At 39.8% G+C, this 12,766-nt stretch overlaps 1 protein-coding gene and 1 pseudogene across 1 annotated transcript in view; one reads left to right on the top strand and one right to left on the bottom strand.

Annotated features, from left to right (window-relative positions):
• Positions 1 to 12,766, top strand: part of Prkdc (protein kinase, DNA-activated, catalytic subunit) — a 199,243-nt gene that overhangs the window by 156,205 nt on the left and 30,272 nt on the right. Inside the window, exons 70-73 of the mRNA XM_028778260.1 lie at positions 1,628 to 1,802; positions 3,767 to 3,960; positions 6,400 to 6,604; positions 7,258 to 7,403. Coding sequence (XP_028634093.1) covers positions 1,628 to 1,802; positions 3,767 to 3,960; positions 6,400 to 6,604; positions 7,258 to 7,403 — 720 coding nt within the window. The remainder of the gene's footprint in view (positions 1 to 1,627; positions 1,803 to 3,766; positions 3,961 to 6,399; positions 6,605 to 7,257; positions 7,404 to 12,766) is intronic.
• LOC114630173 lies at positions 5,185 to 5,627 on the bottom strand (annotated as a pseudogene).

Raw genomic sequence — 12,766 nt, 5'->3', positions numbered from 1 at the left:
AAGTCTGGTGTAATTCTTATAGGTCTGCCTTTATATGTTACTTGACCATTTTCCCTTACTGCTTTTAGTATTTTTTCTTTGTTTTGTGCATCTGATGATTTGATTATTATGTGACGGGAGGTATTTCTTTTCTGGTCTAGTCTATTTGGTGTTCTGTAGGCTTCTTGTATGTTTATGAGCATCTTGTTCTTTACGTTAGGGAAGTGCTGACATACTGTATGTAACACCGATGAGTCTAGAAATGCTGAGGGAAAAGAAAGAGCCACACAAACCACTGTGTCATTTTCTAATACCATTATTTTGAAATAGCCATGATAGGACTTAGACAGAAAATGCCCCTCCTGTGGAGACTAAATAATGACTACTGAGAAGCAAAAGAGTTTCTCTTTGGGCTGGCAAAAATGCCTTGAATTTAAATGTTTGGTGTCAATACTGTAAACACTTAAATATGCTCAAAAGAAATGCTGAAACATCTTTAAATATGTAGTATACACAGTTCATAAACTTCTCGCTGTAATAAGCATAGGTTTAATCTCCTAGAACCCATGTAAAGTGATGTGTTCTAAATCCCAGTTCTGGAGCATAGAATCAAGCAGATCTTTAGGGTTCACTGGCCAGCTAAGGTAGCCTACTCTGGAGACTCCAGGTCAGTAAGAGACCCTGTATTATAAAAGACAGTGAACAGCATCTGAAAAGTGACACTTGAGATTGACCTGAAACCTTTATACACATATGTACCCACTTACATGTAGAATATATTTTTAAAAAATGTACAGCTAAGGAAATGAGTTGACTGCTCAAGGGCATGTTGTAACATGTAACAAGGAAAACAGGCCAACTAAAAACTTTTTAAAAGTAATTTTCTATAGTGGTCAGACGTGGATGGTTTTTTGCCTTTTCAAACCTGATATATACATCCCATGCCTTAAATAATGGAGATGGCAATAAAAATTTTAAAAGACCAATTTTCTTAGACATACGTTGTATCTCTAGTGGTGTCTGCATTCTGTGGGAAAATATAAAGCTGCTGCAGTGGAGTCCCTGGGGGTTTCCACTCATGCTGCGGCAGGTCCCACATGCAGGAGGTACGTCTAATGTTCCAGTGGCCTGAGGCTTTGGTGTCCGCAGGCCCCAATAACACAAGGAAGTCCTTGTTTCTGAAAGGGTTTCTTGTCATGGTGGATGGTAAATGGATCTGGTTGTACCCTCCTAAAACTCAGGGCAGTCCCGAGTTATATAGGGAGGGAGAAAGGGAGAGGATCTGGGGAGGAATGCTTAATTTGCTCCACCCTCTGGCCTTCATTAGTATGTAAATCCCTAGGGCCTGAGGCCTATAGTCACACCCTCTACCTGTGCACTTTGGGAGGGGCTGTAATGGCCTACATGACTGAACAATATATTTTTATGGAGACTAGACTGCTTTTCGGGACCCTGGGTTCTGGGGGCGCACCAAACTCCTGCCAGTTCTCATGTAGAGTCACAGGGTTCCAGGCACATGCCCAGCCATGAACCAGAATACCCTTTCCCAGTCCCACAGCACTCTAGCTACCAGAAGCCCAAGAAGCCCCTCTGGCTACATAACAAGATGTCTCAGAACCTTTTCTTTCTTTTTCTTATGTTTCTATAGAGTAATTTCTCACTCTCCATGAAACTCCTGAAAGAGATACATAAAGAATCAAAAACAAGAGAAAGTTGGCGAGTGCAGTGGATGCATAGTTACTGCCAGCTGAACCACTGCCGGAGCCACACTCAGAGCCCTCAGGAACAAGTCCTCACCATGCTCAAAACCTTCACGCTATTGGGTAATTAGGATGCTATTGTCTGCATTGATTTGAGGATGCTATTTTATATTGTCTTAAAAGCTATTTTTTGTGCCACTTCCTCTGATTTCATTTCTTAGGAGGAGAGCAGATCATCCAGATCAAGGGAGTTTCATATACGAATACAGTACAACATTTAGAGTTATGCTCACCTTTAAAATAAAGTGGAAATTAAACTTTTTCTCTATGATACTTAACTTGGCTTTTAGCCTCTTAGCATAAGAGAAGTTTCCTTGGGTATGCATTGGATCTGACATTCTTGCCAGTCACCTCAGGTACATAGTGGGTCTGCTGCAGGACAGAATACTGCCACAGACTCTGTAAAAGTACACCAGGAGGACTACTTTCTCCACATAATTCTAGGAACAGAAAACAGAAATATAGGTAGCACACACCTATATTTCCAGCACTGAGGAGGCCAAGACGGTAATTGCCACAATTTCAAGACCTGCCAGTGCTAGGGAGACTATCGGAAAAAAACAGAAAAAAGAACCCAAAGCAGGGAGAAATGGGAAAGTTAAGAAATGGTCCTAGGGTTTCTTGAATCATTATTCTAGTATTAAGACTATGAGTACAATTGCCTTGTATGTCCAAAGCTCTGGGTTTGCTCCCCAGCAAATAGTAATACTATGGAGTCCCCATAACAATAGCAGTCCTGCAGTTGGAGCACAGACAGAGTTGTATGAGCTGAGCAGGCTGGTGGCAGTGATCCAGACTACCACAAACAGGGCGTGGCTAAGCTTTCTAGTGGGCACACCACTGGGTGGTGGAGTCCTGAGCTCCGTGCCTAGCACCATGTGGTCAGAAGCAGAACTAAAGTCCTTGTTTAATAAGAGCCATTTTCTGTTCTTGGCAACAGAGAAAAACTAAGAATTTGATAAAATGTGATGGATGATTCTAGAATAAAAAGCTTATTCTTGCTTCTAAGCCTTAACACTGTGGGTGGCAGGGTTTATTTTTAGCTGTGGGGTCCAGGAGCTACCTCACAAACCACATAAACAGCAATCTCAGTCAGACAGCAATAGTTAATTGAGCATTAACCCCAGGACTGATCAATCAGTCAGGGCTGCAGACCAGGCTCTGAGCTGTCTTCGACCCCAAGCTAGACTCCTACAGAGCTTTTAAGCCTGAAATCCACAAATAATCTGTGTTAAGTTATTCCACCAATCAGAATTTAGGGATAGGGGACTTCCTTAGGAACATGTCTTAGGAACTTACCCTGTTCCTATTGGTTGGGGTATTCAACTGTGGTGGGGGACATCTTGTTTAATATTCATATCTTAATTTGCCAACCCGGATGTCAGTTGGCCATGTACATGACTCTTTATGCCAAGTAAAATGTCAATTCCCAGATAGGTCTTGGGAACTTACAACTTTACCCAGCCCCTACTTAAAATGGAAGTCTTATTCCTAATGGCTTCTTATATTGGTACAGGTGTCTCTTATGTTGAGGTCTATCCCAGAGGCAGCATATAAAAGACAAAGCCATGAAAGTTCATACACAGGTGCAGGAAGTACTGCTGGGCAGTTGGTTTTGGTCCAAGCTTATTGTGGCTAACGAATACAAAGCAGTTCTAACTGACCTCTATTGTGATTGGCTTCCAAGAGCATCAAAGAGTGTAATGTAACAGAATCTGCAGTCAATTTGGGCATGAAAAAGTTTCCTAATAACAGTAGTAACAGTAACATATGAAAAAGTATCCTTGTAACAGAAATAACATAAAATGGCTGGCTAGACAGGCAGCAGTTACCCAGGCCTTCACATTAACAAAAAAAAAAAATTTTTTTCTATTAATCAGAGAGTTTAAGAAAATCTTTTATCAGAAACTGAAGCCAGGTTCTTGTCCTTCTAAGATTTATGTTAGTTAATCTCTTAATAGAAAAGAAGTTACTGACTATAAATTTCTTGATTTTTAAAAAAAAATGTTTTTTTTTCAATGCAACAGATGAAAGTGATATTTCAGACTACTTAAATAAAAACATTCAGGCCTCTTGTGACCAGAACATTCTCTTGGGCACAACTTGCAGGATCATGGCTGATGCTCTCAGCAAGGAGCCAGCCTGCCTGTCTGACCTGGAGAAAAGCAAGGTGAAATCAATCATGACACTCTCTGGATCTAATGCAGAGAACACAGAGAGGGTAAGTTCTTATATTGTGTGTCTTTTATGTGCTGCCCTCAGGACAAAGTAAAGCTGCAATGAGGGAGTATTCTTTTGTCAATTTAAAATATGCTTAAAGGCTGGTATAATGGCTCACGGTTGTAAGCCTAATGTTTGGGAGGCACCACCATGCACAGCCTAAGCTCTAGAGTGAGACCTGGTCTCAAAAACACAATTGAAATGAAATGATGAATTAAAATGAAATGATTGACAAGTAGTATTTCAAATTTTTTATGTGGAAAATTGAGTAATTTATGTATTTCCTATTATTTGTTATTTGAATTAAACATTTTTTTTGTTTTGTTTTTTCTCTTTGGTTTGTTTATTTGAGCCAGTGTTTTCTTTATTCCAGGCATGTCTTAAACTTGCTTTCTAACCAAGGTTGTGTTTGAACTTTCTATACTTCTCATGTGCTAGATTATAGGTGTGTACCACCACACCCAATTTATGTGGTACTGTGTCTGAACTCATGACTTCATGTAAACTAAGCAATCACTCTGCCAACTGAGCTACATCCCAGCTTCCTGAATTAGGGATTATTGTTGTGGTTTTGTTGTTTTATTTTTTTTCCCTGCTAAGTAGCTCTGGCTGTCCTGGAACTGATTGTGTAGACCAGGTTGACTTGAGCCTTAGAACAATCTTTCTTCCTCTGCATCCTGAATATTGGCATTACATACCCGACTTGGTAATACAAATCTTTAAGACACTAATTTCCATTGAGATGGTTTCTCCATGAGTTTGTGGGATAAACAACCTTTTTCCCCGTTTGTATTCAGCTTAGCTTTTCTTAGTTTGTGGGGCTGTGGTGTAGTTGGTCATATTGTTTTGGTTTTCAGATAATTTTGGATTTTTTTTCAAGATAACAAAACTGCCTTTATTACAAACTTCTGCAAACTAGAGTAGCCAAAGACCTATTCCAATGACCTTCTAAACCAAACTACTCCAAATTCTATTTACATTATTTCTCAGCCCTGGGCTTCTAAAGTTTTCAGGATGTTTTGACTCATTCTCTCATTCTTTGGGTCAATTTAAGTCATGCACATGAATCCAAAACGTCACACATCCTATATAATTTAAAGGTTAACAAGTTAGAAGATTCCCCAGCACCAGGAAATGTTTAATCTTAAAAAACAAACAAGAAACAGCTTTCGCATCTGCTGTGTAGCATCATTAACAGTAAGGACAGTGTACAATTTCAACTGTCCTAGTTCTTCCCGATTTTAGCATTCTCAGAAGGATCCCATCCTTGATAGTGGCAGAAAGTGCAGAGACACCTGAATGGCTCTTTCCTCCCTTTGTACTCATTGCCCTCAAGTCTTTTTGTCTCTGCTCAGTCCAAGCAGATCTCTTCATCCTTGCTATAGGATCCTGCAGCACTGACAACAATGTGCGGACCCTTCTCTTGGGAAAGGTGCTCTGAACTTCCCTCTGGATTCTTTCACTTTTGTTCTCCATCAGCTGACGGAGCCTGCAGTGACAACGATGTGCTGGCCCCTTGGCACTGGGCTTCAGGGTTAGCTTTTTCATGACCTTCACTAGTGTTTCTGGCTCTAGGACTTCTGAATCATAGGATGAGTCCTCTTCATCTTTCCTCTGAGGAGTTTCTGGGTCCTCAACTGGGTCGACTTTCTCTGATCGCTCCTCCATGGCAGCTGGGCAGAAGCTTCAAAAAAACTACCTCTGAGCAAAATTACCAACTCCTATGACCAAGTTCCAACTAGCAGAGGCGAAGTCATAATTCTGGATTTTTTTTTTTTTTTTTTTTTTTTTTTTGGTTTGGTTTTTCGAGACAGGGTTCTCTGTGTAGCCCTGGCTGTCCTGGAACTCACTCTGTAGACCAGGCTAGCCTCGAACTCTTGAACTTAGAAATCCGCCTGCCTCTGCCTCCCAAGTGCTGGGACTAAAGGCGTGCGCCACCACCACCCAGCATAATTTTGGATTTTTAATAGTTAACCTCTTTACCTTCTATCCTGCCTCAGTGTTGTCATGTGGTCCTGTCTTCTCCCTTGTCAGTGTCACTGACATCTTTCCAGGATATGAGCACCAGCACCAACTTTTGTCATTTTTGTGACTCCCATGGAGTTCACAGTACCTTAGACTGGTCCAGCTCTGTATGGCTCATTGACTGACTGGCATGTTCTCTTTAGTTTCTCTACTTGTAATATGTTTTGGATTTTACTGGGATTAATTACTGCCTTACACACACACACACACACACACACACACACACACACACACCACAGTTAGCATAGCCTTCAGTGTTTATTTTATTTAAGAAGGGGTCTCAATTGACTAGGCTAGCATCAAACTTGTAGTCCCCAGGAATTCCCTTGCTTCAGTTGAGACTGCACACACCACACCTAACTTCTCAGTGTTGTTTCAAAGCTATTGATCTAGTCTTGTGTCTTCTCAATTCCAGGTAATCTCAGGTCTATACCAGAGAGCATTCCATCACCTCTCTAAGGCCGTGCAGTCAGCCGAAGAGGAAACCCAGCTTTCCTGCTGGGGCCATGAAGCTGCAGCTGAGCAAGCCCATGCTTATATGACACTGGTAGGTTTCTGTGACCAACAACTCCGAAAGGTAGAGGAGAGTGCATCCAGTGCCTCACAGAAGAGAAGTACAGGTTAGTGTTCTGTATGTAAGCTTGAAAAATATATAGGTGCTTTCGATCTAATGACTTTTTTTTCAAATGACAGATCTTTTATTTTGTTTCATCTTTAGAAATAGTAGTATCTCCAAGCAACATGCTCATATTTAAATAAAATCTGCTGTATTTATTGGCAATTCTGGGGTTTTAACTAGCCTTGATAATGTTAGGCAAGAATTTCACCACTGAGCTAAGGTGCCATCCAGTAACTTCTAGAGAAGTGTATGTAGAGACTGTGTCTTTTATCCTTTAACTTCTAGAGACTACGTAGCACAGGCTGGCCTTGAACTTGCCATTTTGTTCTACCTCCCAGGTGCTAACATTGCAAGGGTGAGCCATTGCAACTAGCCCATTTGCTTTATGTAACTTATGGGCTCCTGTGATCTACCTCTTGCTCTAGGAATAAAATCAGGAGCATCACCCAGTGTACACTGTCAGTACAGGATGAAAACTGCTTCCTGAAAGATTAGACAAACATGTGTGTGACATTTCCTAACTGAAAGAAAGCACTGGAGAGGGAACAGTGACAGACTAATAAAAGAAGCCAAAAAAGGGAAGAGACTCATTTATCACATTTATGGTTTATGTGCTAATCATTGCTTTCTTCTTTGCTATCTTTGATTCTGTAGAACTGGAAGCATATCCAGCACTTGTCATGGAGAAAATGTTGAGAGCATTAAAGTTAAACTCTTCTGAAGCCAGGCTGAAATTTCCTAGATTACTTCAGATTTTAGAACAGTATTCAGAGAAGACCTTAAACATAATGACAAAAGAGGTTTGTATTCTTGAAAGCGGAAGAGAAACCTGTTAATTTTTATTACACTTCTTTGGTTATTTTGTATGTGCACATACTTGTACTACAGTATGTACGTGAAGGTCAGGAGACAGCTTTCAGAAGGCATTCTTCTCACACTGTGTGAGTCCTAGGGATCCAGTTGCCAGACATGGCAGCAAGTGCCTTAACCCACTGAGCCATCTCACTTGCTGAAATTATATCTTTTGATTCTAGATTGACAGTGACTTCAGAAGGTTTCTTATGGCTAGTTGAGGTGATGCATGCAATAAATCCCAGCATTTGGGAAGCAGAGTTTGAGAGCACCTTGGTCTGCATTGCAGTTTCTGGGTTAGCCAGGACTACATAGTGAAACCCTTTCTTTAAAACTAAAATGACATTTAAAAACTTCATTGTATCCAATGTTTCTTTTTAAGTTAAATACTCTTTATTTGATATCATACATAAACCACAGTAAATACCTTTCAGTAGTAAAAGACAGCATCCTTGGTATAGGAAATTCTAATAAAAGCAGCACTGTCAAAAATAAACAGTTGCTTCCTGGTATTTAGCCATTGGATGTAAGAGGCCAGTGAACACAATCTGAAACACAGGTTAGTCTTCCTGTTTCTGAGACAGTGGTAGAATTTTCCCAATGTTTAAACATATTCATATGCACAATTATATAAATCTAAGTATAAAAGCATTTGATTGGTTTGAGGTGACACCCCCATTTTTTTATATATATATTTTTTAATTGGATGTTTTATTTACATTTCATATGTTATCCCCATTCCCCATCACCCCCCATCCCCGCCCAGGAATCCGTGATTCCATCAACCTTCCTCCTGCTTCTCTGCGGATGTGCCCCTACCTACCCACTGGGGCGTCCAGCCTTCTTGAGACCAAGAATCTCTTCTCCTACCTATGCCCGATAGGGCCAGCCTCCCTTACACATACAACTGGAGCCATGGATCCCTCCCTAAGTGCTCCCAGGCTGGTGGTTTAGACCCTGGGAGCTGTGGTTGGTTGGTGTTGTTGCTCTCATGGGGCCGCAAACCCTTTCAGCTCCTACAGTCTTCACTCTAACTCCTCCATTGGGAACCACATTATCAGTTCAATGGCTAGCTGTGAGCATCTGCCTCTGAATATGTCAGACTCTTGCAGACCTCTAAGGAGACATCTATATCAGGCTCTTGTCAGCATGCACTTCCTGACTTCTACATCAGAATCTACCTTTGCTGACTGCACATGGGATGGATATCTAGGTGGAATGGTCTCCAGATGACCCCTCCTTCAGTTTCTGTCCCTCATTTTATCTCCATATTTGCTCCCTTGAGTATTTTGTTACTCCTTCTAAGAAGGACCTAAGCACCCCCACTTGGTCTTTTTTCTTCATGAGCTTCATGTGGCCTGTGAGTTGAATCTTGGGTATTTCAAGGTTCTGGGCTAATATCCAATAATCACTGAGTGAATACCATGTATGTTCTTTTGTGATTGGCTTACCTCACTAAGGTTGATATTTTCTAGTTCCATCCATTTACCTAAGAATTTCTCGAATTTGTTGTTTTTAATAGCTGAGTAATACTCCATTGTGTAAATGTACCACATTTTTTTGTATCCATGCCTCTGTTGAAGGACATCTGGGTTCTTTCCAGATCATGGCTATTATAAATAAGGCTGCTATGAACATAGCTGAGCATATATCCTTGTTATATGTTAGAGCATCTTCTGGGTATATGCCCAGGAGTGGTATAGCTGGATCCTCAGGTGATGCTATGTTCAATTTTCTGAGGAACCGCCAGACTGATTTCCAAAGTGGTTGCATCATCTTGCAGTCCCACCAACAATGGAGGAGTGTTCCTCTTTCTCCACACCCTCACCAGCATCTACTATCACCTGAGTTTTTAATCTTAGCCATTCTGACTGGTGTGAGATGGAATCTCAGGGTTGTTTTGATTTGCATTTCCCTGATGACTAAGGATACTGAACATTTCTTTAGGTGCTTCTCGGCCATTTGAGTTTCCTCTGTTGAAAATCCTTTGTTAAGCTTTATGCCCCATTTTTTAATAGGGTTATTTGGTTGTCTGGAGTCTAATTTCTTGAGTTCTTTGTATATATTGAATATTAGCCCTCTATCAGATGTAGGATTGGTAAAGATCTTTTCCCAATTTGTTGGTTGTCGATTTGTCCTATTGACAGTGTCCTTTGCTTTACAGAAACTTTGCAATTTTATGAAGTCCCATTTGTCAATTCTTGATCTTAGAGCATATGCCATTGGTGTTCTGTTCAGGAACTTTTCCCCTGTGCCCAAGGTTCTTCCCCACCTTCTCTTCTCTTCGTTTCAGTATATCTGGTTTTATGTGGAGGTCCTTTCTCCACTTAGACTTGAACTTCATACAAGGAGATAAAAATGGAACAATTTGCATTCTTCTACATGTTGTCCTTCAGTTAAACCAGCACCATTTGTTGAAAAATGCTGTCCTGTTTTCACTGGACAGTTTAAGCTCCTTTGTCAAAGATCAAGTGACCATAGGTGTGTGGGTTCATTTCTGGGTCTTCAGTTCTATTCCATTGATCTTCCTGCCTGTCTCTGTGCCAATACCATGCAGTTTTTATCACTATTGCGCTGTAGTACAGCTTGAGGTCAGGGATGGTGATTCCTCCAGAAGTTCTTTTATTGTTGAGAATAGTTTTCACTATCCTGGGTTTTTTGTTATTCCAAATGAATTTGAGAATTTCCTCTTCTAACTCTGTGAAGAATTGAGCTGTGATTTTAATGGGGATTGCATTGAATCTGTAGATTGCTTTTGGCAAGATGGCCATTTGTATTATATTAATCCTGCCAATCCATGAGCATGGGAGATCTTTCCATCTTCTGAGATCTTCGATTTCTTTCTTCAGGGACTTGAAGTTCTTGTCATACAGGTCTTTCACTTGCTTAGTTAGATTCACACCAAGGTATTTTATATTATTTGTTACTGTTGTGAAGGGTGTCATTTCCCTAATTTTTTTTTCAGTCTGTTTATCTTTCATGTAGAGGAAGGCTACTCATTTGTTTGAGTTGATTTTATAACCAGCCACTTTGCTGAAGTTGTTTATCAGGTTTAGGAGTTCTCTGGTGGAAGGTTGGGGATCACTGAAGTATACTATCATATCATCTGCAAATAGTGATACTTTGACTTCTTCCTTTCCTATTTGTATCCCTTTGACTTCTTTTTGTTATCTAATTGCTCTGGCTAGGACTTCCAGTACTATATTGAATAGGTAGGGGTAGAGTGGGCAGCCTTGTCTAGTCCCTGATCTTAGTGGGATTGCTTCAAGTTTCTCTCCATTTAGTTTGATGTTGGCTACTGGTTTGCTGTATATTGCTTTCACTATGTTTAGTTGTGGGCCTTGAATTCCTGATCTTTCCAAGACTTTTATCATGAATGGTTGTTGAATTTTGTCAAATGCTTTCTCAGCATCTAGTGAGATGATCATGTGTTTATTTTCTTTGAGTTTGTTTATATAGTGGATTACATTGATGGATTTCTGAATATTGAAACATCCCTGCATTCCTGGGATGAAACCTACTTGATCATGATGGATGATTGTTTTGATGTGTTCTTGGATTCTGTTTGCTAGAATTTTATTGAGTATTTTTGCATAAGGATGTTCATAAGTGAGATTGGTCTGAAGTTCTCTTTCTTTGTTGTGTCTTTGTGGGGTTTGGGTATGAGTGTAATTGTAGCTTCAGAGAACGAATTGGGTAGTGTTCCTTCTGTTTCTATTTTGTGGAATAGTTTGAAGAGAATTGGTATTAGGTCTTCCTTGAAGGTCTGATAGAATTCAGCACTAAAACCATCTGGACCTGGGCTTTTTCTGGTGGGGAGACTTTTAATGACTGCTGCTATTTCCTTAGGGATTATGGGACTGTTTAGATGGTTTATCTGCTCCTGGTTTAACTTTGGCACGTGGTATCTGTCTAGGAAATTGTCCATTTTATCCAGGCTTTCCAGTTTTGTTGAGTATAGGCCTTTGTAGTAGGATCTGATGATTTTTTGAATTTCCTCAGTTTCTATTGTTATGTCTCCCTTTTCAGTTCTGATTTTATTAATTTGGATACTGTCTCTGTGCCCTCTGGTTAATCTGGCTAAGGGTTTATCTATCCTGTTGATTTTCTCAAAGAACCAGCTCCTGGTTTTATTGATACTTCTTATTGTTCTTTCTGTTTCTTTTTTTTTGTTAATTTCAGTCCTGAGTTTGATTATTTCCTGATGTCTACTCCTTGTGGGTGTATTTCTTCTGTTTTTTCTAGAGTTTTCAGGTGTGCTGTCATGCTGCTAGTGTATGCTCTCTCCAGTTTCTTTTTGTATTCACTTAGAGACATGAGTTTTACTCTTAGCACTGCCTTCATGGAGTCCCACAAGTTTTGGTATGGTGTGTTCTCATTTTCATTAAATTCTAAAAAGTCTTTAATTTCTTTTTTTATTTCTTCCTTGACCAAGTCATCATTGAGTAGAGAGTTGTTCAGTTTCCATATGCATGTTGGTTTTCCATTGGTTTTGTCATTATTAAAGACCAGTCTTAGTCCGTGGTGATCTGATAAGATGCAAGAGATTATTTAAATCTTTTTGTATCTGTAGAGGCCTGTTTAGTGACCAATTATATGGTCTATTTTGGAGAAGGTGCCATGAGGTGCTGAGAAAGAGGTATATTTTTTTGTTTTAGGATGAAATGTTCTGTAGATATCTTTTAAATCCATTTGGTTCATGACCTCTGTTAATTTCAAAGTGTCTCAGTTTAGTTTCTGTTTCCATGATCTGTCCATTGCTGAGAGTGGGGTGTGTAAATCCCCCACTATTATTGTGTAAGGTGTAATGTTTGTTTTCAGCTTTAGTAAAGTTTCTTTTATGTACGTAGGTGCCCTTGCATTTGGAGCATAGATGTTCAGAATTGAGAGTTCATCTTGGTAGATTTTTCCTTTGATGAGTATGAAGTGTCCTTCCTTATCTTTTTTTATTACATTTGGTTGAAAGTCAATTTTATTTGATGTTAGAATGGCTATTCCAGATTGTTTCTTGGGACCATTTGCTTGGAAAATTGTTTTCCAAACTTGTACCCTGAGGTAGTGTCTGTCTTTGTCACTGAGGTGTGTTTCCTGTATGCAGCAAAATTCTGGGTCCTGTTTGTGTATCCAGTCTGATAGTCTATGTCTTTTTATTGGAGAATTGAGTCCATTGATGTTAAGAGATATTAAGGAAAAATGATTATTGCTTCTTGTTATTTTTGTTATTAGAGGTGGAATTATGTTTGTATAGCTATCTTCTTTTGGGATTGTTGGAAGATTACTTCCTTGCTTTTTCTAGGTTGTAGTTTCCCTC

This window comes from Grammomys surdaster, unplaced genomic scaffold, assembly GCF_004785775.1.
Source record: "Grammomys surdaster isolate TR1022 unplaced genomic scaffold, NIH_TR_1.0 331, whole genome shotgun sequence".
Lineage (NCBI taxonomy): Eukaryota > Metazoa > Chordata > Mammalia > Rodentia > Muridae > Grammomys > Grammomys surdaster.
The sequence above is the reverse complement of the archived record's forward strand: the minus strand, read 5'-3'. Positions and strand labels throughout refer to the sequence as shown.